The following is a 25,236-nucleotide window of genomic DNA, read 5'->3' as shown; positions in this document are numbered from 1 at the left end:
AGACCACACAGCAAACAAGGGTGATAACACAGGAGCAGTAAAGGATACCGTAATTGAAACTACAGGGACGGCCAAGAGTAGAAGGTCCAAAAAGGTAACACGAAGGGAACTTAGATGTATGTATACGAATGCTAGAAGTCTAGGTAACAAAATGGGGGAACTAGAGACAATAGCAAGACATGACATATTGGATATCATTGGCATAACAGAAACATGGTGGAATGAAGAAAACAAATGGGACACAGTACTACAGGGATACAAGCTGTATAGAAGAGATCGAGTAGGGCAGAAAGGTGGAGGTATTGCTCTATATGTTAAGGAGGGAATAGAGTCTGTTGAAATGGTTACAACAGAAATGAAAGAGAAGCTTGAATCACTCTGGATCAAGATTCCTGGTCAATATGGCGCCGATACGAAAATTGGCCTCTACTATCGTCCCCCAGGACAGGCGGAGGAAACTGACTCAGAAATGATGGAGGAAATCAAACAAGAATGCAAGACAGGCAATATAATTATATTGGGAGACTTCAATTTCCCAGGGATAGACTGGAAACTAGCAACCTCCAACTGCGGCAAGGAGGCCAAGTTCCTGGAGGTGCTAGGGGATTGCTTCCTGGAACAAATGGTAAAAGAGCCGACAAGAGGCAACGCCACCTTGGACTTGGTCCTAAATGGCCTCACGGGACCGATAACAGAAGTGGAAGTCATGGTTCCACTGGGAACGAGTGATCACAATGTAATTAACTTTAAACTTGACATCGGGAAAGGGAAACATGCCAAAACCTTAACCACCACCTTGAACTTTAAAAAGGGTAAATACGATCGCATGAGAGCCATGGTAGAAAAACAACTCGAAAAGAAGGTGGACAAACTTGAAACGGTAGATCAGGCATGGTCCCTACTGAAAAATACTATCACAGAAGCACAAGATCTCTACATTCCGAGGATTTCCAAAGATCGGAGATCAAAGAGCAAAAGAGAACCGGCATGGCTTACCAAACAGGTGAAGGAAGCCATAAAAGAAAAGAAGGACTCTTTCAAAAAATGGAAATACATAAAGACAACCGAAGCCTGGAACAAACATAAAGATGATCAGAAGAAATGTCACAAGGCGGTGAGGGATGCAAAACAGGAATATGAGGAAAAAATAGCCCAGGAGGCCAAAAACTTCAAGCCCTTCTTTAGATACGTGAAAGGGAAAAAACCTGCAAAAGAGGCAGTCGGACCCTTGGACGACCAGGGAAGAAAAGGGTACATCAAGGAAGATAAACAAATCGCAGACAAACTAAATTCCTTCTTTGCGTCCGTCTTTACGAAGGAGGACACCTCAACAATACCTGAAGCGGAGAAAGTGTTTGCAGGAGAAATAGAAGACAGCCTCACCACAGTTGAAGTGGACTTAGACCAGATATACTATCAGATCGACAAACTTAAAAGTGACAAATCCCCTGGACCGGATGGAATTCACCCGAGAGTCTTAAAGGAATTGAAGGTTGAAATCGGAGAGTTATTGCAAAAACTTGCAAACCTGACAATCAGAACTGGACAGATACCGGACGACTGGAGGATAGCGAACGTCACCCCAATTTTCAAAAAAGGATCGAGAGGGGAACCGGGCAACTATAGACCTGTGAGTCTTACGTCTGTCCCCGGCAAGATGGTTGAAGCACTGATCAAGGATAGCATGGTCCGGCACTTGGACGCACACGACTTGATGAAACCCAGTCAACATGGATTCAGGAAAGGGAAATCATGTTTGACGAATTTACTCCAATTTTTTGAGACCGTGAACGAGCAAATTGATAGTGGGAAGCCGGTGGACATAATATACTTGGACTTCCAGAAAGCGTTCGACAAAGTTCCACACGAAAGACTTCTCAGGAAACTACAAAGCCATGGCATAGAGGGGGATATACAAAGATGGATAGGCAAATGGCTGGAAAACCGAAAGCAGAGAGTGGGCATAAATGGGAAGTTCTCCGACTGGGAGAAAGTGACTAGTGGTGTACCCCAGGGCTCGGTACTTGGGCCGATCCTTTTTAATATTTATATCAATGACCTAGAGGAAGGAACATCCAGTGAGATCATCAAGTTTGCAGACGATACAAAACTATGCCGGGCGATCAGATCGCAGGAGGATAGAGAGAAACTCCAGAGCGACTTGTCTCGGTTAGAAACATGGGCGGAGAAATGGCAGATGAAGTTCAATGTGGAGAAATGCAAGGTAATGCATTTAGGCAATAAGAATAAGGAATACGAGTATACAATGTCAGGTGCAACTCTGGGGAAGAGTGAACAAGAAAAGGACCTGGGTGTACTGATAGATAGGAACCTGAAGCCGTCGGCACAATGCGCGGCAGCGGCAAAGAAGGCAAATAGAATGTTGGGAATGATAAAGAAAGGAATCTCGAGTAGATCGGAGAAAGTTATAATGCCGCTTTATAGGGCAATGGTCAGACCACACTTGGAATACTGCGTCCAACATTGGTCTCCCTACCTAAAGAAGGATATAAAACTGCTGGAGAGGGTGCAGAGACGAGCAACAAAACTGGTGAAGGGTATGGAGAAACTGGAATACGAGGACAGACTTATAACACTAGGATTGTTCTCCCTTGAGAAAAGGAGAATGCGTGGGGATATGATCGAGACCTTCAAAATACTGAAAGGAATCGACAAAATAGAGCAGAGAAGATTATTTACATTGTCCAATTTGACACGGACTAGAGGACATGAAATGAAGCTAAGGGGGGACAGGTTCAGGACTAATGTCAGGAAGTTCTGCTTCACTCAGAGAGTGGTTGACACCTGGAATGCCCTCCCAGATGAGATTATTGCGGAATCGACCGTCCTAGGCTTCAAGAGCAAACTAGATGCATATCTCCTTAAGAGAGGCATGTAAGGATATGGTGGACTATAAATTACGACAGGTGTACACCTGGCAGGGCCTCCGCGTGTGCGGATCGCCGGACTTGATGGACCGAAGGTCTGATCCGGAGATGGCATTTCTTATGTTCTTATGTTCTTATGAGAAGTATTATGTCTGCATTCATGCCCTTGCTACATGCAAGAGAGGGCAACAGAGCACCTGCTGCTACAGATCACAGTGGATCCACAATGGGAGAACCTACCAGAAGAACCCAGAAATCTCTGGTCAGGAAAACTAGCAGACCATAATACAGAGCGGCAGGAGAAAACAAAAGCACTGAAGCACAAAATAGCCAAGTCCGCAAGAGCCACTAAGCGAACCAAAGTTTCCTGTTGAATGCAGTCACCATGACTGAAAGAAGAACCAAGGCCACAACAAAACTACAACCCAGAAGCAGCAAGATACTAGGGAGAGTGAGGGGTTTTTTTTTTGGGGGGGATTGACCTGGCACCAACAGATGTACTCCTACAATAGGCTCTATGTATGCCTAACTCCCCAGCCTCAACTGAGATTTTTTATTTTACATGTAATTTTAATTTATATTAATGTCTTGTTTGTTTAATGTCTTTCCTTTTTAAAAATGGTGTTCCTTTCTCCTATATTTTGTAAGCCGCTATGTTCTTTTGAATTTAGCGGGATATCAAGCCCACAATATAACAAACAAACATGAACTAGAAAACCCAGAACAGAAGCAGTCCAACGAATAAAACCAAGAGCATGTGAGAGACCATCCACCTGCCTACTGCAGATAGAACCAAGCTGAGCTCTCCCTTATAGGATGGTAAGCTCCCTGGTCAGCCAGTATTTTCTATCTCCACCTGTTGGTTGTGGTCATAACACATCTTTGGATTCATCTGCTGCTGATAAGGTCCCCAATTATAGGTTTCCTGTAGGCTGATTCTCAAAAATCTTGTGTTAAAGCCAGCAGCACAGATTCCATATCACTGGAATACCACAGAAAGATAGCTCTCCAATACTCAAAGGAAATGATTCAAATTATATGTGTGTTGTAGAAGAAAAAGCAAGAGAGATAAACATGCTTGGTGCATGTGCAGGAGTTTTGCGGTAAGCACCTCTTACGTGCATGCACCAGGCAATCCCAACTGAAGCACACATCAGCGCTGCTCCTTTGCACCTTTAAATATAAGATTTTCAAATTTTTTTCATGAAAAGCTTGTATTTAAGCACAGAAAACAGGCGCCAATATGTGCTTTCACTTTCAGGTTTGCTCAGACTCACATTACTCTAATGCAGTGTTCTTCAACCGCCGGTGCCAGTCCACAGAAATTTCCTGCCGGTCCACGGGGCCAGCTCGTGCATCAGGCCCAAAACAGTGTTCTTCAACCGCTGGTTCACATTGCGGCGTTATCTTCGAGCTGGCTCCCTCTTCCTCACTGATTCAGTGCACAAAGCCACAGGCAGCGGCTCCTACGTGCGTTCTGCATCTGAACCGGAAGCCTTCTCTCTGATGTCACAACGTCAGAGGGAAGGCTTCCAAATGAGGTGCAGGACGTGCAAGGATCCGCTGCCCGCACCTTTGTGCACTGCATTAGTGAGGAAGAGGGAGCCGGCCTGAAGATAACACTGGGGGTGGCATAAAATGGCCAGGCGGGAGCAAGTCAGAAGGTAAGGCATAGCATAGAGGGAGGGAGACAACAAAGGCAGGAGGGGGAATGAGTTTATGTTTGAATTTAGTGATTGAATTATGCCAATTTTGAGAATTTACATCTGCTGTTAGTGTGCTTTGTGTAGTTTAATTTTGTGGTTAACCATTATGTGTTGTTAATAAGATTATATTGTGTATATCTATGAAAAATGAATGGAAAAAATAGTGTTACAATTAGTACTATTATGGGGCAGGCTCTGGGGTGGAGATTGGGTAGAGATGGGTGGGGTCTGGCCCACGACTTAACCCAGTGTTCTTCAACTGCCAGACCGCAGACCAATGACGGTCCACAAAATAATTTTTTTATTTCTACCGGTCCATAGGTGTAAAAAGGTTGAAGAACACTGCTCTAATGTACCAGGTATCAGTTCTTACAGACTTGCATGGGCTTTCTTCCACTTCCAAAAGACATCAAAACCAGCAGATTTTAAACTGGAAATCAAAATACATAAATTCTCTCTTCAAACCCACTGGCAGCTCCAAGTTCATCACTGCTCTCCAAGCATTGGGAAGGTATACCAAATAATGTCATTAACTTACATTTGACTACACTGAAATACAATGTGTGGCCTTCTATACGTTGTTTGCCATGCTAAAGCCTGAGCATTTCATGCAGATTTAGAAGCATGCTATTCACTGCTGGCGGTAGGTTTTGAGAATCGACTTGCAGAAGAGATTTGATGTATGGCTCCAGCTAAGAAAGTAAGATGTTCTGATGCAGGAAAAGGGGAAACAGTTCTCAGCTAGTTACAAATGAGGGCTCATGGTGCCATAACCTAACAGAGGCTGGTTCTGATTGAACTAGAAGCTCAAAAAGAACAGTTTTACTAGTCAATCCCCTCGCCCCCCCCCCTTGTTTGATCATAGGAAAAAGTAATTTGAGCTGTGCAGTAATATCGCTATATGGGAAGATGCTGGGAACCTTCCCAATCTTACTGTACAGTAAATCCACACATGCTATCTGCAACATTGACAGCTATGGCCCCCATTAACGAACATACACTAACCGCACTATGCAAACCCCTACTCAATAGTTAGCACACGAATTACTGCATACTATCTTGTTTATATAGCAACAATTACTGCAGCAGTGCAATAACAGTTGCTATGCACTAATTTAAATGGTAAATGTTTCCCACACATTAGTAAAAGGGCTCCAAAATTGTTAATTTTTAAAATTTTCAAACTCAGTCATGTTGCAGATACTCAATTTTCTCAAGACAAAACCAACTGGCAAAATCCAGTTAAGAAAAATTAAGGCTAATGCTAAATTAGATAAATTGTCCATTAATCAGAACAGCAAATGGCATATATTTTATTATAGAATATTCCTCCAGTCATATTTACCAATTTAAAATCATGCTTTCAACTGAAACATAACCACAGATATAGCTAACATACCCAACAAAATATTAATCAAACTACTCAACAAAAAAAAAATAAACTCTATACTCAGTGGCCCTCTTACTAAGTTGTGTTAAACGCTAAAGCACTCTTAATACAGGAAAAAATGGCTTAATAAAGGATGAGCTAAAGCATTCTGAACTAGTTTTACAATGTGTGTGTGTGTGTGTGTGTGTGTGTGCAAAATGGGAGGGGTTGTGTTAGGGAAGTTGTCTCAAACTTGCAGCCCAGGGGGCCAGGTACTATTTTGAGGCCCTTGGTATGTTTATCATAATCACAAAAGTAAAATAAAACAGTTTCTTGATCATAGGTCTCTTTAGCTATAAATGACAATATTATTAAGATTTAGCCAAAAGGAAAGATTTATAAACTATAAAGAGTTTTAACTCATGCAAAATTGTCATTTCTTTAATAAGCCATTATTTTTTCTGAGGCCCTCCAAGTACCTACAGATCCAAAATGTGGCCCTGCAAAGGGTTTGAGTTTGAGACCACTGTTTTAGGGGGTTGAAAATGAGCGTGAAAGTGTTATCCAGCTAGTGTGATTTCATTATCAGCAGGCTAACTTGGTTACTGTGTCCATAATGTGGGAAGCCCTCAACACTTCCTAAATAGGAGGTGGTAAGTGCTCTCATGTTAAATTTTTTTAAAAAGGCTGTGTGCTAATGCTAACATTAGCACATGGTCATACATGTAAGAAATAGAAAAATCCTTAGGATTAGGCTATCATACAAGGCTGTAAATACTGTCATATATAATATAGAGACGAACCAGGAATCTCAAGCGCTCACAATCAGAAGCCCAAAAATATTGTCAAGGCTGGTGACTTATTTAGTGAGCTATCATCGGCCCAGTTATGTTCTCTATAATTGTAAGTATAATTATTAATTTATTAATTTAATTATTTTAAATATTTTTTTCTTATTTTTTTCTTTTTCTTTCTTTAAACAACTGATAAAGTAGTCTAATATTCTAAATATCCGTTACCCTCTCAAATACTATTCAGGGTTACTTAGCTTTCATTTTCTTTAGCTGAAAGTGTTCTGTTTCAGTTTTTTTCCTCAATACTTTATTTCAATTTCTTCGACGGAAGATCTCCGTTTCACTCTTATTAATTGAACAGGAGCTTCATCAGGGCAAACGCCAAAAATATCACTGATACCAACGCCGATGCCACACCGGTAAATAGGCTCTTGAAATTGCTTGAGTCACTGTATAGAGCAGTCCTTGCTTTATCTCCAGCCTATTTACCGGTGTGGCATCGGCGTTGGTATCAGTGATATTTTTGGCATTTGCCCTGATGAAGCTCCTGTTCAATTAATAAGAGCGAAACGGAGATCTTCCGTCGAGAAGAAATTGAAATAAAGTATTGAGGAGAAAAACTGAAACAGAACACTTTCAGCTAAAGAAAATGAAAGCTAAGTAACCCTGAATAGTATTTGAGAGGGTAACGGATATTTAGAATATTAGACTACTTTATCAGTTGTTTTAAAGAAAGAAAAAGAAAAAAATAAGAAAAAAATATTTAAAATAATTAAATTAATAATTATACTTACAATTATAGAGAACATAACTAGGTCGATGATAGCTCACTAAATAAGTCACCAGCCTTGACAATATTTTTGGGCTTCTGATTGTGAGCGCTTGAGATTCCTGGTTCGTCTATATTATATATGACAGTATTTACAGCCTTGTATGATAGCCTAATCCTAAGGATTTTAGTGAGATCCACAACTTTTGGAAAGAAATAGAAAAATGCCATTTTACAGCCACACTAGAGATGGACTTAATGCACAGGAAAGTCCTCTGTTAGGGCATGCAAAGTTCATATAGTAGTGTAGCTTAGTAAAAGAGCTCCAAGTATCTACAAATGTATTCTTTAAGACACAAGAGATGATTTACTCACCTGCCACACCCCTACTATGGCATTAGCTACTAATATAAGTAATATTACAAAGGGTTCCACAAAGGCTGTAATTGTTTCTTCACCTTCTTCAAACCATGCCAGTACCTGCAGAAAAAAACAAAAACAGGAGTTTATTTCTGCATCTATAACGAACACCGTTTCAGAAACACACAGCATCTATATGCTATTAAAATGGTGCCAGGCAATTTCTGCAGTTCCTTAAAATATCCCTGACATTCCTTTGACCTCTTGAACACAGACATACCAGAGAAGAGTCACAAATGACATCACAGAACTGCCTCTGTGATACTTATAATCAGAGGAAAACATATGCAATAGTGTACAGTTCTTGTTGCCGATTGCTCCAACAAATGGAAAGCAAAAAGCTGCTTAAAAATTACAATAAGAATGACCAAGTTTGCTGTGCTGAGACCAAGGCTTGATTGTAGAGACCAACTTCTGAGATTTGAAAATGGTTTGGCAGTCTCCTAGGAACTTAAAAATTATAGTACCTAGTACCAACTTTGGGGGAACATGCAAACCAGGATTTGAAAGCAGCCATGGTCTAAATATAATGGTTGGATTGCACGTAGGAATATTCTATTAGACATCTGCCCACCATTTTAAAAAGTAAAGAAAATCTCTGGTTAGTTGTGGATGAAGACTTAAAGTGCCATAAACCCAAAAGATGATTACTTTGGAATAACCTTCCTACCCTGCTGCGGAATCTGGGCTCCTTCCAATTATTCCGAAAGCATCTGAAAACTTGGCTATTCTCAAAAATGTAAATCTCGCTACTCTCTTTATAAATTCACCAATTTTTATTATGCTTTTCCTTCCTTATTTAAAGTTCCTATAAACTGTGCGAGCTCCATCGCTATGGAGAGGATGCGGTATATAAACTTAAGGTTTAGTTTAGTTTCACTAAGCTGGACATCCAAAGTAAAAGAAAAAATTTTTTTTGGCAGTTAAATATTCATTCATTTGCCCCCTTCTTTACAAAGCCATGCTAGCATTTTTGGTGCCAGCCGCTGCGGTAACAGCTCCGACACTCTTAGAATTCCTATGAGCATCTGAGCTGTTACCATCATGGCCAACGCTAAAAACACTAGCACGGCTGTGTAAAGGAGGGGGTTAGTAAGGGATAGCTTGTGGATTTCTGAAATGCTATGGAAAGTACATTTTCTACTGAAGAAACAAACTCAAGCTTATATAGAACTGTTAAGGGATATCACATGCTAGAAAATTTGGGAATAACCAGGTTAGTTCAGGGGTTCCAGAGCATAAAACCAAATAATTGTGTCTCTTATATGGAGAAAGTTAATGCATGTTAGTGTGAAACTACTCCAGTGGAAAACTCCAACAGGACAACAATTTTGTTATTCAGATTCTTTGGAGAATTGACCATCCACTTTTCAGATTCATTCCTTAAACAATTTTAATAACATAAAACATTCAGGCAGAACAGCAGCCAGTTATCTATTTACATAACACACAAATGAAAAAAAAATACTAAAAACATGATATGGCTCTGTTGTACCTGATGTAACAAGATTTCTAGAGAAACCTCAAAAATGATATACAAAGTTAAAAATGGTCATGTCTTTGTGGGATTTATTCAGTGAAGCTACTGAAGAGCTAAACTTGCTTATTCCTCCAGTAGGACAGGTGAAGATACTTTGATTAATTAAGTATCCACCTTGTCTGAAAGGAAAATTGATTGCCTTTAACAAGAGAAGATTTTAAAGGAGTTAGCAATTCAAGTCCAAATTCCTAGTGATGGACATCACAGGCAAAATTACATGTCTCCTTCTAGTAAAAATCAGTGATGTCCTCTCAGCATGCTGTTAAAACTAAGAGAGTCTAGAGAAGGAATATATATTTATGTCTTATGGCACAGCCTCAGGATGTTGATATTTAATGCTCATCACCCCACTAGCTGACTTAATTCAGACTCCAGATGCATAACCAATCTCTCTGGATGAGATCACAAGATTGTTCTCATTTGTATACATTAAATGTTCCACTAAAATCTCATTTGTATACATTAAATGTTCCACTAAAATCTAAGAGATTAAAACAATGTGTTACAATACACAAGATTTCCTAAACATTAGAATTTTAGCTTAGTTCAAAATAAAATATTTCAGAATTGAAAAAAAAAAAAAAAATAGAATGTCTTAAGCATAATCATTTGGAAAAACTGTACACACAAAAAAAAACCCCACACTGTGAAAATGGATTACCTTAATTTCCATTTGAGATTTCTGACACAGTAAAATTTATATTGCCATAAGTAAATTTAAAAAAAAGGATTCATTCAATTTCCACTCTAAAGAAAACAATTTACTCTCCAGCAGGGCTCCACTGGAGGGGATACTGAAGGCATATGAAAAAAACAAAAACACAAAAACGAAATGTCTTCCACAGGAGAACCCCCCTCCCTCCCCCCGAGTATTTCCTCAACATTTAAAGAGAACATCAATCTAGAACTTGGTAATAGATTGTTTGTTTCAGGTATCCTGCCTGCCATTGCCTACCTCTTAATCATCTATAATCATGGTGATTACAGAATTAAGTTTTACATTTCCCCTGTAATATGTGACATGGAACAGAGACCTACTTCTCAGCTGAGTGCAAAGCTGCATGGGCAAGGCAAACCAACTAGTATTTATAGGCCACCAGGTGTGTCACCATTGGTGCTGCTGAAATATCTCTGGACTGAGTGCCATTTCCAGTCACTGGAATCACAAACATTTGCAATATTTACACTGGAAAACATCTTGCAGGTAATTTAATTGCAAAATTACTTTAGTACATGGATTCTAACATAAAAGTTTTAAAAAAGTGTTCAGTAAGGCTTTCGCTAAGTTTTAAGTTTATTCACAATTAACGCAGATACACTTGACCATCTGTTCAAGGAGTGGTAAGTGCAAACACATTAACTACACAAATGATAGCATGCAGTTAGTACCATGTACAATACATGCCCACTCTCTGCCCAAAACCTGCCCTTTGATGTTGTTACACAGCATTTTTAAAAACCATACAATAGCCATTAACACAGGCCTACACTAATGGTTAGCAAACATTAGTGAACAAACTCCTAAATGCAATGAGAAACTGCAGTAGTAAGTACACACATTTATTTGGTCTATTAGGTCCAGCTCTAACCATCTACCTTCACATTATTCCAAAAATGTGTGGTTTGTTAGTTGGTTCACATGAAAACATTAGGTTAAAAAAAAAAAAACTGAGTCTATTTCTTCCATAAATTCACAGATATACAGGGCTCTTCAGTTCCTGATTGTTCAAAGCAATAAATAAAATAAAATGTACTACTTTCTTTCCTACCCATAGCGCTATTAACAAAAGGGAGAAATCTAATGTGAGGAATGGCCTAGTGGTAAACTGCTGCTCAGCAGTTTGAGGTTGTGGGATCAATCCCAGCGCTGCTCCTTGTGATCCTGGGCAAGTCACTGTATCCTCCATTGCCCTAGGTACAAAATAAAGTACCTATATGTATGTAACACAACGAAGAAAAATGGGGAGATCCGATGATCCACAGTGAAAACAATCCACCGATGAAAACATAATCAAAAACTGTGGATACAGATGGTCTGGAGATAATTTATTAAACACTGACATATAAAACCATGAAAATTCAATTAAAAAAGTACAATGTTAAAATATATTGTGATAAAAATCCACCCGGATCCTACACGGTCCGTATTTCGGCAAACACGCCTTCCTCAGGGGTCCAATGGTTTGCAAACTCACATATAAAGAATTGGACTGAAAACAGTCTGTTGTCTTTAAACATGTGAGCAAAGAACACCGCAGACAAGCTGAAGTAGCAAAAAAACGCTATAACGGTGTTCTTTGCTCACATGTTTAAAGACAATAGACTGTTTTCAGTCCAATTCTTTATATGTGAGTTTGCAAAACCATTGGACCCCTGAGGAAGGCATGTTTGCCGAAACACGGACCATGTAGGGTCCGGGTGGATTTTTATCACAATATTTTTTAGCATTGTATTTTTTAATTGAATTTTCATGGTTTTATATGTCAGTATTTAATAAATTATCTCCAGAACATCTGTATCCACACTTTTTGTTTCCTATATGTATGTAAACCATTTTGAATGTGTAACCACAAAAAGGTGATATACAAGTCCCACTCCCTTTCCCTAATGTGTAAATTGCATTTAAATATAGAATGGTTTTTATTTTTTAAATGCAATTAACATTAAAAAAAAAAACATTCTATATTTATTTTTTCCCACAGTTTGTAGTGGCCACCTGCATTTTAGCAGAGCACATTCAATGATATGCTCAGTAAGCGATTTCCTCCAGCATTAAAAGAAAATTATCCATATGATATTACAATACAATACCAGTGCCTTATATACTGCAATTCTCTACAAGGAACCTATGAAGTTTACAATAAGAATTAAATCTTGACATTACATTTTTAAGCCCGATCGTGGTTGTTAGAGGGAAGAGGTGAAGGACAGGACGTTGGCTATAGATGACAAGTGTCTTAAGTTTCTTTCAGAAGTCAAAAGAAAGTCGAAGTAAGTGGTGGGTTCTCTTAGATATGTTGGCAGTTTGTTCCAGATAAGGAGGTCCTTGGTATTCAAAGGTAGCCTCAAACATCATCTTCCGCTGAACTTGTTGAGGTGATGGGGTCAGTATCCCCTGAGGCAGGCTAGTCAGAGCCAAAACACAGTCTGATTGAAAGAATTCCTCTTCTGCCTTTTATTTGCAGAGACATTTCTCCAGTTGTCCTTTGTAGTTCCATCCCCACTTTTTTTTTTAAACTTTTTGTGTTTCTATTTTGCATTTTGTGTTTCTATTATGCATTTCTTTTTTAATTAGCACATACTTCAATAGAATGCTCATACTGTTTTAGTTCTCAAAGCCATTTACTTCATAGTGTAACAGCACAATGCAAAGCAAAATTGTTTCTGAATACAAAGTAGTTACGGTACTACATCCAAAATGCTCTCTGGTGGTAGGAAAGAGACCACAAGTAAATCAAAGTTGCCTATTTAGCAGATATTACTTTTCAGAAATCCAACTTAAAGGGAAAGGGGATGGAACATAGTAGATGACAGCAGATAAAGACCCGAATGGTCCATCTAGTCTGCCCAATCTGATTCAATCTAAAAATTTGTTGGGAGGTGTTTTTTTTTTCTTCTTCTCCTTAGCTATTTCTGGGCAAGGATCCAAACCTCTGCCCGGTACTGTTCTTAGGTTCCCACTACTGAAGTCTCCGTCAAACCTCACTCCAGTCCATCTACACCAGGGATCTCAAAGTCCCTCCTTGAGGGCCGCAATCCAGTTGGGTTTTCAGGATTTCCCCAATGAATCTGCATTGAAAGCAGTGCATGCAAATATATCTCATGCATATTCATTGGGGAAATCCTGAAAACTTCACTGGATTGCGGCCCTCAAGGAGGGACTTTGAGACCCCTGATCTACACCCTCTCAGCCACTGAAGCCCTCCCCAGCCCATCTAAGAAATGCATCAGTACACTTTAACCAGAATAACTCTACACACATGCAATTTTTTTAATGTTCATAGAAAAAAAAAATATGGCAGCAATAAAGATCACGAAGTTCATATAGGGACCCAACATATATACTCAAATACTAGTATAAACAGATTTTGGGGCAAAAAAAAAAAATGGACCATAAATGGGGGTCTCTATTTATATTCAAGTCCTCTAGTCCAAAAAACTCTTCAAACTAACTGTGTCGGGTAACTCTTCTAACTCTCTGCCACCGTTCTCCATCTTTGGTCCGTTCATCCAAAGTTTTATATCAATATGATGTATCACCTTTCTGTGGTTACAACCAAAGCAATTTACATCATAAATACAGGTACAGTACTTATTTAAGGGTAAGTGACTTGCCCAGATCCATAAGGAGCTACAATGGGAATCCAACCTTTTTTCCTGGTTCTTGGGTCATTGCAGTAACCATTAGGCTACTCATCTACTTTAAATGAAAGTTTGAAGTAAAAATCCAAAGCAAAGATGTTGTTTTACTGAATTGTAGCACAGAAGGAACTAATGAATCTGTATGCACAACTAGCTTGCTTGAAAGCAACCAAAATGAATAAATCTGTCAAGTTTACTACTTCAGCTGAAAGTCAATGAGGCTGTATAAAGCACTATAGCAAACTTGCAAAATGACCTTTTATCACAAGAAGCTAAAATTATAATCTACTAAAGGAAAAGTACTTTATGCATGGACTTCAGGAAAACAGAAGCAGCACTTCAAAATTAATCTAACCTTACATCATTTCTGTCCTTTCCCCCAATATAAATATCAATTTTAAATTTATCACAGCTACCATTTCACTATAAAATCAAGCACCACAAACTGGAATGATTTCAACCAGATTTTCTCTGTTTTGACCAAATGAAGCATGATCCCACAGTAAGGATCAAATCAAAAATCACTGGACCATTAGAAATAGCTTAAATACAAAATACAGTATCAGTTTTGTTACATCAATCCCTAAATACCACCATATAATTATCAAACTTCAGAAAGATCAACTCCTCTCGCCAATATTCTTTGACAGGACATGAATTTGGATCATATTTAATAAGCAAATTATTTGGTATCTGTACTCAATATCCAGAGACTACAGTTTATAATAATCATGATTAGTTATTTTAGTTAAGATAACATCAAGAGGAGATCAGTTACAAGTTGTATTTTACTTCCACTTCACAAGCTTTTGAGGAGTGACAAAGTTTAGTTGCATAAACAAAGCAGCTGGTTTCTAAAGTTGTTCAGAACACATGCACCCCGACACCTTCCCGCCTCAAGCTTTCACAGCTGCTCCTTAGCAGCCACATAATACATATAAGGAAACCTTATTTCCAATCTAAGACTTTTTTTCTCTAAGAATCTACTGCACTGCCTGGTACTCTGCAGACCCTTAAGTCAAGATGAGTTGGCCATTTTTCATGAATAGACCATTCTAAAGGTCAGTTACCAAATTTGGTCAACAATGGTGCCATCTCTGGCATCACTCTTGTCACTGTCAAGAGTAACAACTGTCACCTTGCTATTATCAGGACAGCAAAGCAACCAGCATATGCCCAGTACAAATACTATTTACAACTCCAAGTGTAGTCAACCATCTTTAAGCAACTATTCGATGAAGGTTATCAACAAAAGTAAAAAAATAACACCAAAAATAATAATCTAGGACACTATTTGTCTTAACCTTAAAAATGCTGTCAGAGGTATACCCCTAGATCAGTGAAACAAACAGTAACTCCTCTTAATAAAAATACACTGTACACTGAATTTTGATGCTTATCTCCTTTACATACACTTAATGACAGACAGAACCAGATGGTTTTGCTAGTTTTAAAGTTATTTTATGAAAACTTATTTTCTCTCAAATTACATTCCTAAATTTAAATTCAAGAAGTCAAGGTATGGGACAGTACATTGAAAAGGAATAGATAATTTCTTCATACTTACAAAAGATATACAAGCAGCCAACAACAAAATTCTAACTAATAAATCTTCAAACTGTTCAATCACAAGCTCCCATAGTGTTTTTCCTGTAAAGTTAGTTAAAGAGAAATGTTAGCTTATGTAAATGTCGAGAAGCAAACATTATTACAATGTGAAGGAAAGAAAAAGCAGCACTAAACCATCCTTACCTTCTTCAGCTGGTAATTCTGTTGGAGGTCAAGATTTGCCAGGAACAGTCAGGGGGAGGGGGGGAAGAGACAAAAAGGAATTAAAAATCTCTCTAGTACAACAACGTTCATTTCTATTATCATATTTCAGTACAGAGCCAAAAAAACATGATCCGTCAATTAAATCAGATAACGCGATAGAAAGGTCTTTGTAACAAAGGGATTTCATTCACCCTCAAGCTCGCACTTGGCAGCTAAAAAGATTGCTCGGAGCTCTTAGCGCCGATCAAGCATTTCAGCCAAGTCATCAGTCTCTGCCAGCTGTGCAACTTCTGATTCCGCACACGGAGGGCCAGAGACGACTAAACGCATCACAGAGCAAAGGACAGGAGCCTGCTCAACTGCAGCCAGGCAGATCCATTGCGCCTTCCGCTTGCATCACTTCAGTCCTAGTAAAAACCCAAGGAAATGTTATGTCTTAATCATCCCACGAACTGTTGGGGGGGAGGGAGGGGGGATGAAAATGGGAGAGAGAAAAGGGTTATTAGGACTCTGAACGAAGGTCACCCCCCCCCCCTTCAAACCAAGCAGGCAAAAGCCGCACATGTGCCATTCGTTCCCAGGTGACAGCCGGTCGAAAAGGTATTCCAAGCCGGCCGCAATCCCGGCTCCCAGCAGCACCCACGAGGCTGCACCTAGTCAGCCATCTTCTGTGGCTCATTCAGTTCCTGGTCGGATGCCGGCTCGGCACAGGTTAGGCCCGAGGGGGAGCCGCCGGCCCACCCCTAGCCCTCCCTCCCCGCCGGCCACCTACCGTTGGGCCCCCACCTCTCCTTCAGCTTCTTCACTTGATCCAGGCTCAGTCCCGTGCTCTCGTTGACGTTAAAATAAGCCAAAACTTCCTCCACAGTCTTTGTGTGCGCGTTCTCCATGCTGGATTCTGCCTTCCCCCCCCCCCCGGTCTTCAGAAGGCGGCGGCGGCGGCGGCACCACCAACCCCGAGCTCGTCTGGTCTGTCTCACCTGAGGGAGGTGGAAGCCGCTCTGAGCTCTCCCTCTCCGCGCCGAGGGGGTGTCAAATGAGTCCCGTCTGCGCCCTCCACAGCCTCTCGTTACAGAGAAACTCCCGCCCCAGAGACGCTTTTTTTACTCCCCCCCCCGGGCTCGGCGCCTTCCTTTAGTGCCCTTTCACAACGTTCTGTTGGTCGAGGGGGGAAGGGGAAGAGCGCGCGCGCGACAGAGAGAGGGTGTATGGAATTTATATGCGTTTAGCTATTCAGTATACATAAATACTAGCCCTTCCCCCCCCCTCGGGACTGCAGCTCCTGCCTGGCCCTGGTTACAGCCGCTTCTGCTGGCCGCCGCCGCAGCCTCTATAGCATTTATTCGCTGCAACTCGCCGCTGCCCCGCTCCCAGCCCGCAGCATGTGGACGCCGCTCATTGGCCAGCGGCCGCCTGAAGAGCGAACTCGGGAAAAAAAAAAAAAAGACAGACAGAAAGAAAACGAGGCGCATAAGCCGAGCCCGCCCCGCTCTGTCCAACAGGATCCTGGATTGGTGACGCAGGCCTCGCGCTGACGTAGTCTAAAAGGCCGCTGTCGGCTGGGAGGGAGGCTCCGCCCCTCCCACGCCGGGGTTGACTTGAGAACGCGAGCTGCGCTGACTCAGGCGGAGGCGGGGCGAGTGCGGCTCGCGCCGCGGTTCTTATGCAACCCTGGCAAGAGGTAGAAGAAAAAAAAAAAAAAAATCGAGGGGGACCTTTGCTATTAGGTCTCCTGGAACTGTAGTTCTCTGAAAACGGAGAGGGGGGGGGGGGAGTGAAAATAGGAGCAGAACTGTCAAAGTGGATTCGATCGGGAAGACGTTTGTGTTCTCTCTGTTGCTGCTGCTGTGTTTCCGTATAAGCTCCCCAAGCTTTTAACATCTGGGAAATATGCCCGGCACTAAGTTTCCTTCTTTTTTTTTTTGGGGGGGGGGGGGTGGATGGGGGAGATAACCGTACTCAAATGCAGCAGGCAAGAAAGAGAACTTGAATTCTTAAAACAAACCCTTTTTTTTCTAGATGTATTAAAGCAAGCCCAATAACATATGCGATCTAGCTAAAGAGCTCCTATTTAAAGATGCTGAAAAGGATGTCGGTTCTCTATTGTCAGGCTGTTCGGAGATTGATGATTTGTTTGCAAATATTTCGTCATTGAGGTTGCTCCATATTATTACTCATTATGAAATAATTTTTTGTGTGTGGATGCAAAACAGAACAGGGGAAGGGTGTAGTTAGCAGGATAATTAAGCTAACCTTCAGACCCTTGGGGCAATGAGGATAGATGACTGTAGAGAGTTTCCTACCGGTTTTCTTTTGGGAGATCGAGGGCAGCTAAGGATTTTAAGTAAGGATGCACAAAAAAGCCAAGTGTGTTGTCATTCACACGCTATTTTCGGGATGGTCGCTGAGACCTCACGTTTAATACCTGCCTCAGGTTTCAGAATTGTTTACATGGACAAGTAACGATTTGCCCTAGTAAAGCAGCCATTTGAAAAATTCTCCTTCACGTTGGCTAAAACTCCATTTGCTGTTTCGCAGTACTTTGAAGGGTATTAAGAGGGAGAATTCCAGAGTGAGAAAAAAATAGCACAGATTGCGTTTTCAGGCCAGTATCTGTTATTTTAGCTGAGAATACTCACAGGGATCAGGGGAGACTTCTTGCAACCCTGGGGTTCCTGAAACCTTTGTAACATGAAAATAGTTTACTGTATAAAATACAGGGCAGAAAGTATGCTACTACAAATACCATGACTAGAAGCTTTTTAGGGAGAGGGAGGGGGATGTTTTAGCTGACAAACACATCCCTATGCTTCCCCCCTCCCCCATGAGCTGTCAAAGGGAGGCAGGTTGGGGGAGATGAGGGCTGTGAAACACTCAGGTTTTTATGTACTCAGGGCAGGATTAATCCTTTGATGGGCCCTAGGCACACAAGTACACTGGACCCCCCTGATCCCACTCCTACCCTGCACCTCACCCACATCTCCATGTATTTTGTTATATAAACAGCACCAGCACTAAGCAATTTTTTTAATTTGCTTTATTATATTATAAGCTATTTTTAAATTTGTTTTATTATATTATATAAATTTGCTTTATTGTTTGCAGTAATAAATTCATTTATATTTTCTTTCACCGGCCTTTTTGTGAAAGCGTGGTACTTTAGGAAGAATGCAGAATTCAAGTATTTCTACATTTTGAAGAAAAATTATTGGGGTCTTTGCCTTCTCTCTGCCCCTCGAAAAAATTATAACCAATGCAGTGTTTCACAAATCTTTAAATTACATAAAACTAATATACAACATACACCAAAAGTGGCCCACATCATAAGAACATAAGAATTGCTGCTGCTGGGTCGGACCAGTGGTCCATCGTGCCCTGCAGTCCGCTCACGCGGCGGCCCCTAGGTCAAAGACCAGTGCTGTAAATGAGCCCAGCCTCACCTGCGTACTTTCCAGTTGAGCAGGAACTTATCCAACTTTGTCTTGAATCCCTGGAGGGTGTTTTTACCTACGACAGACTCCGAAAGAGCATTCCAGTTGTCTACCATTCTCTGGATGAAGAAGAACTTCCTTACGTTCGTACGGAATCTATCCCCTTTCAATTTTAGAGAGTGCCCTTTCATTCTCCCTTGTGAGCAATTTTCTTTACGGCAAGACAAAGAAGTCCAACACACTACTTATGCTCTGAATATCGTCGACTGTATAATGCTACTCATTGTGAAACCATGTAATACACAGCCCTGTAACTCTCCTGTTACTATCACTTGATGTTCAATGCTATACTCTGTAATTCGCTGTCTGTACAGTTTCTCTTCATTGTAAACCGCCTAGAAGTCGCAAGATTGTTGGCGGTATATAAGAATAAAGTTATTATTATTATTATTATTATAGCTCCTACTCTCTGGAATTCTTTGCCTTTTTACCTTAGTTCAGAGAAATCATTTGTAACCTTCAAGGCACAATTAAAGACATACTACTTCTCTTTGGCCTTTAGCTCTTAACTTCCTCCTGTGTGGGCAGATTTAAATTCTTTGTTCCCTCCCTTCCCATACAGTATTGTTCATCCCTTTCCCCAACCTTTTTATTATTATTATAATCCTTGATTCCCTTTCCCCATGCTCTCAATTGTTTTCCTTGACGTTTTGTCTTCTTTCTGTTCTTACCTTATTTAAGTTTTTAAAATTTAAATTTTTTTTATTGTAAACCGCTTAGATTTGCCTTCTGGTTTTATATTTGCAGTATATTAAATAAATTGAACTTGAACAAACGACTAAACAAAAAAGGAAAACAGCAGAGGTGATGTACGTGATTCAGGAACTTTACTGAAGACACAAAACTATAGTTTTCCACAATGTGGTCTTCAAGGTTAGAAACCGGGACCCAACAAAGTCTGTGTTTCGATGAAACTTCTTCCTCAGGGGTCCTAGCTGTCTTAAAAGCTTCAATCGTGGAAAACCATAAGAAACACAGCTGAATTGTAACAGTGTAGTTGCAGGACTAGAAAGGGTCCTGTAGCAGTCCATGACAATACAATACTGAAAAACACAATTCTCTTGAAATTGGTTGCTGCAGTTTGATTCCAGTACAATGGACATACATGTTAGCACACTAGACAGTGACCTAAAACAAATATGGGGTCCTTTTATGAAGCCGCATAAGCACGCGTGACTTTCAATCACGCGCTAACCCCCGCGCTAGCTGAAAAACTACCGCCTGCTCAAGAGGAGGCGATAGCGGCTAGCGCGTCTGGCGGTATAGTGTGTGCTATTACACGCGTTTAACCGTTAATGCGACTTCGTAAAAGGAGCCCTATATATCCTGGGCTGTAAGACCTTTTCCAAAGAAGTGTACAGCTAAAATCTGGATTTAAAATCCTAAGAAGCAAAACTGTAGAAATAACAAACGGAAATTTCTTCTTTACTAAGCAAAACACAAATATATATGATGTGTATATTCCCAAAGTTAACACATTCTAATCACTCAAAATAAAATGCTTTTCTAGTACCTTTGTTGTCTGATTATGATGTCTTTTCTGCTTTTCTCTTGTTCATTGTTTTCCAGGATCTTTTCCATTTTCTGTTTCTTCTCTTTCCTCCTTTTCATCTCTCTCTACAAACGACCCTTCCTTGTATATATCTTTTCCTCCCATTTCTCTCACCTACCTTTGTACCCACTCTTAGGTAGATTTTACTCCTCCCCGTCTCTCACTGTCCAGCTTTGGTTCAGCTTTCCAACTTCCCACTCTTACTTTTCCAGTTTTCTCAGTACCCCTCTGTCTTTCATTCTTCCCCCTGTCTTTTATTCCTTTCTTTCACTTCCTCTCAAGCTTCTCATTTCCGCCTATTATAATCTTCCAGCAGCCCTCAACTTCTTTATCCTACTCTTTTTCTCCTTATCTAGTCTGATTTATTCTCTGGTAATCTTTCTCTTCCTTGCCTCTTTTTTTCTATCTTTTACCCCCCAACTATCTTGTTCATTCCTTTTTTTGGGGGGTGAGGGGGTACCTTTTCCATTTCCACCCTGTTGCTCCCTCCAAAGGCTCATCCTCTTCATCTGTGCCTCACTTCTTCTACACTTATCAACTCCCTAGAACCTTTCTAAGTTTTGCATACCATTTCCCCAATTTTATTTGTAGTCTCATATCCCATAGCACATATAATATACCTCTAATCATACCCTTCCCAATGTTCGCCATTAAAACTAAGTCTCAGTTAAACTCCTTAAGTCTCGATCCCTGCATTCTATCTGGTGCCAATTTTACACCCTGTTCTGCTCTGCCACTCAATTTCTGCATCCCTACCTAATTCTTGAGTCCCTGCCACCACCACCCCATGTCAATGTTGATCTCCTTTCTCCTAGGCGCTTTTCCCAGAAGTCAACTATCTAACTCCTTCCCCAGCAGCTACTCTATCTGTCACACCCACATTTTCAGTGTTTTTCCATTCCTCTTCCTCATTATCCATTTCCTTGACCTCTCTTCCTGCATTTGCTCTAACTCCTTCCCCATCACCCATATCTCTCTTCATCTCTCTCCCAGCATACAGCCCTATCTCATAATATTTCATCTGTATCCTTCTCAAGCATCCATTCCTTCATCCCCTTTCCCAACATCTGGTCCTGCCTCTCCACTCCATCCACATTTACCTTTGCCTCTGCCTCCTCTTACACCACCAAAAAAGCAGCTGTACCAATCATTTTCTCTGCTCTTCAGCTGTAGACCAGCCTTTCTGGTAGAGCTTGGAACATAGAGAGGGCTCAAGTTTGATGACCAGCAGAGAGCCTGGTGGAGAGAAATAAACTCAGTGACTGGGAGCATCCTCAGGGCGTGTATTTAGGAGAAGATGACTGAGTGACTTGGAGCAGAGTCCTCAGAGCATGTATCTGAGAGAAGATGAGTGAGTGACTAGAAGCAGTGGAGTAGTCAGAGGGCTAGTAGAGCTTGGAGTGACTGGAGAGTATTCAAGCTTGATGACCAGCGGTGGGACAGGAGAAGAATGTCCTAGACAGGTGGGGATCCAGAAGGCCAGAGATCAAAGTGACCAGCGGTGGCCCCACAAGCAGCCAAAAGAATTCAAGGTCTTAGGCTGATGGAGACTGGCAAGTGACTGACAGAAGGATCAGCAGAGCTGGTGGTGACCGGTGGAGAGACCAATAATAGTACCAGAAGCTACTCGAAGACCCGAGGGCCAATGAGGGTTGGAGAGGGCATGAAGAAGACTTAGAGATCCTGGGACTGGCAGTGACCAGTGGAAGGACTGGCAGGGCCGGTGATAACCAGCAGTGGCCTGAAGACCTAGAATTCCAGGAAGTGTCTGGAGGGCCCTAGTCATGTGTTTTAACAGGGTGTGAGTGATCTTGCTTTAATAGTGCTTAATGATAGAGGAAAGAAGACCAGAAGTGCCTGGAGGTAGATGAGTGACGGGTGATGACCGCTCAGCCTGATCACAACAACTCAAAGCTCCAATTATAGAATTCAGGCAATAAGCGTTCTGTGTTGACACACATTCAATTAGAGCAAACACAAACCTGTCACCAAGTGAGATCAGACACTCCTACAGCAAGTTCCAGTTGGTGAATATCTCTTTGTGAACCTATTCATTTACATTTATTTGACTGTTTCACTTTTGGAACAAGGGAAAAGGACCTTAGAAAACCCACCCACAGATAAAATTTAAACACGAGTCTGTCTGTTTATTTGGGTTATGTTTATTTATTTATTTTTTTACCATTTAGGAAACCCTTAAATCTAAGCGACATACAAAATCATTTACATCCACAGTTTCAAACACAAACAAACATTGTAAAATGCAGTAAACAAATAAGTTAGTCTCCCCCTCAAATTTCCCTAATACGACCTTTGCATCATCTCATTATACCTGGAATTGAATTCCAGAGATTCTTACCGGCAAGTGAGAAAATAGATATTCTAGACTTTACATAGTGAATCCCATTTTCTTTTCAATTAATGAGCAACATCTCATTCACTGGTCCAAAAACCCTCTTATTTTTATTAACCCCAAATTACTTTTCAATCATTAAATTTCTTTTGTATCCTGCTTCAACATAACACAGCAAAAAAAATGTATTTCTATATCGCACTTTCAAATTCGTACCAACAATTTCGACGTGCTTTAAAGACGCATCTTTTTATAGAATCTTTTGAAAGTTAGACATTGGATGTTTATTCATTTGTATTGCTAATCTCTGTGAACCGCATAGAACTTAATGGTGTTTGTGGTATACAAGTGAGTTTTTATGTTATGTTATGTTGTGGTTCGTTGCGGTGTACAAAAATAATAAAACTGAGCAATAATAGCTCCACCAGGGCCCTTTTCACCCTTTTCAGGGCTTCTTCAGAGATAATGTAAGTACATGTCTGAAAACCATAAATTCACCACTAAAAAATGATCCATTTCATTGTCATCATACAACAGTCCTGTTACTGTGAAAAGTCCTGGCCGCTTCTTGCCCCACTCAAATTTTTTTGCAAAATGGCACTCACTTGAAACAAAAACGCCAGCACTGGCTTTACTGCATGTCATGATGTCATCAATAAAAATAATTCCTTATTTCAAGCTTATTTTAAGAAATTGGAAAAACTGGGATAGGTTGAACTACACATTCTGGTGGGAATCCCTGTGTTATACTTATAAAATAGAACGTTGCATAGCCATAAAACGGACGTTTTAAGAATTTTATGGATGTTTGGAAGCCATTGGCTAAATACTGTAAAGAGGAATAATTATTTTAATTTTATAGTCAAGTAAACATACACATCCGGGGAAGGGGGGGAGGAAGGGAAGGGAAGGGAATAGAATTGGAATTGATTCAAGGATTTTATGAATAATTTCATGAAGGTTTTATTAGATTTGTTTATTAGCTGGGAGGGTGGGGGAAATTTTATTATGCAGTAGTATTTGTAAGTTTTGTTGCGCTTATTATGTAATGTGCAAATATGTGAATCGTTTATTGCGCATTTGTAGTTTGGGAAAAATCAATAAAAAAAAAAGAATTCCATTGTGTTGTTTAAACCTCCCGGGTTCTAATTTAAAAATCCAGCGCACTTCTTTCTGTTTCAACCTTTTCAATCTGTCGCCTCATCTTACACTTGTCATTTCCAAATTTGTGATTGTGTGCTGCACAATGCGCCACTAAAGGCTCACGCATTCTCATTCTCTTAATGTTTGATTTGTCCATCCCGGGCATGGACTTTGTAGGGATGCCAGCACCAGTCCTCCTGTCCACTCCTTCCCGACACCCCCTGCTGTGCGCCGCTTCCTCGTACCGCTTTAATAAATCTCTATTATTGAATTTCACCCTTCTATATGCCTTATTTTGATCTTTTTTGGTGGCATGTTGTTTCCGATCAACTGTCATATGTTGATGAAGTTTTGAAACTTTAGAGCAAACACAAACCCCCAGATTCTTTTTATAGCACCGAGGGTTAGGTGCCGAAATTTGCGTGTGATCCAAAATCTGCACACAAGGTAATAGGCACCAGTTAGCAGTGGTGGGGTGGGGGTGGGGGACCACCCTGGGTGCCATCTTGGTGGGGCATCGACACCTCTCTGTCCCCTCATGCCATGCTTGTGCCCTCCCTTCCCCCATATCTCTTTAAATCTTTGCCAGTGCAAGCAACTTCTCCCGCCTGCCTGGCTCCCCTCTGAAATCACTTCCTAGATACGGGACCAGGAAATGACATCAGAGGGAAAGCCAACATCGGTGCGAGCGGCAGGCTAGAGAAGCTGTTCACACTGGTGAAGATTTAAAGAGGTGCGGGGAAGGAAGGGGGCGAGTATGGCAAGGGGGTGGGGAAGGAATGGTGGTAGAGAGGAGGGCGTGGGGGTGCTACGGGCTCAGGCACCTCCTTTCCTCACTATTTCATTGGTGCAAATCAGTACCTAATTGAGTCTCCCCCTGCGTGCTGTTCTATAACTTGGCCCCTAACTTTTCTCATGCCAATGTTAGGAACTTAATCGGTTACGATAACCACATAAAATGCAGTCCTATTTTTATGTGTTTCTTCATAGCCAGTTAAGGGCCAAATATTACACTTAACTGGCTATGTTTTAGCCAGCTTCCTGTATCCAGAAATTCAATGCCGGAGCCCGGACAT

At 40.8% G+C, this 25,236-nt stretch overlaps 1 protein-coding gene across 2 annotated transcripts in view; it reads right to left on the bottom strand.

Annotated features, from left to right (window-relative positions):
* Positions 1-16,511, bottom strand: part of ATP2A2 (ATPase sarcoplasmic/endoplasmic reticulum Ca2+ transporting 2) — a 189,595-nt gene extending 173,084 nt beyond the window's left edge. For both annotated transcript variants that reach the window (XM_033955387.1, XM_033955386.1), the window contains exons 1-4: positions 16,394-16,511; positions 15,601-15,618; positions 15,416-15,498; positions 7,902-8,006 (exon numbers count right to left, since the gene is read on the bottom strand). In XM_033955387.1, coding sequence (XP_033811278.1) covers positions 7,902-8,006; positions 15,416-15,498; positions 15,601-15,618; positions 16,394-16,511 — 324 coding nt within the window. The remainder of the gene's footprint in view (positions 1-7,901; positions 8,007-15,415; positions 15,499-15,600; positions 15,619-16,393) is intronic.
* Between the last annotated feature and the right edge of the window lie 8,725 nt (positions 16,512-25,236).

This window comes from Geotrypetes seraphini, chromosome 8 (assembly GCF_902459505.1).
Source record: "Geotrypetes seraphini chromosome 8, aGeoSer1.1, whole genome shotgun sequence".
Lineage (NCBI taxonomy): Eukaryota > Metazoa > Chordata > Amphibia > Gymnophiona > Dermophiidae > Geotrypetes > Geotrypetes seraphini.
Note: the sequence above shows the minus strand (reverse complement) of the source record. Positions and strands in the feature narration are given on the sequence as shown.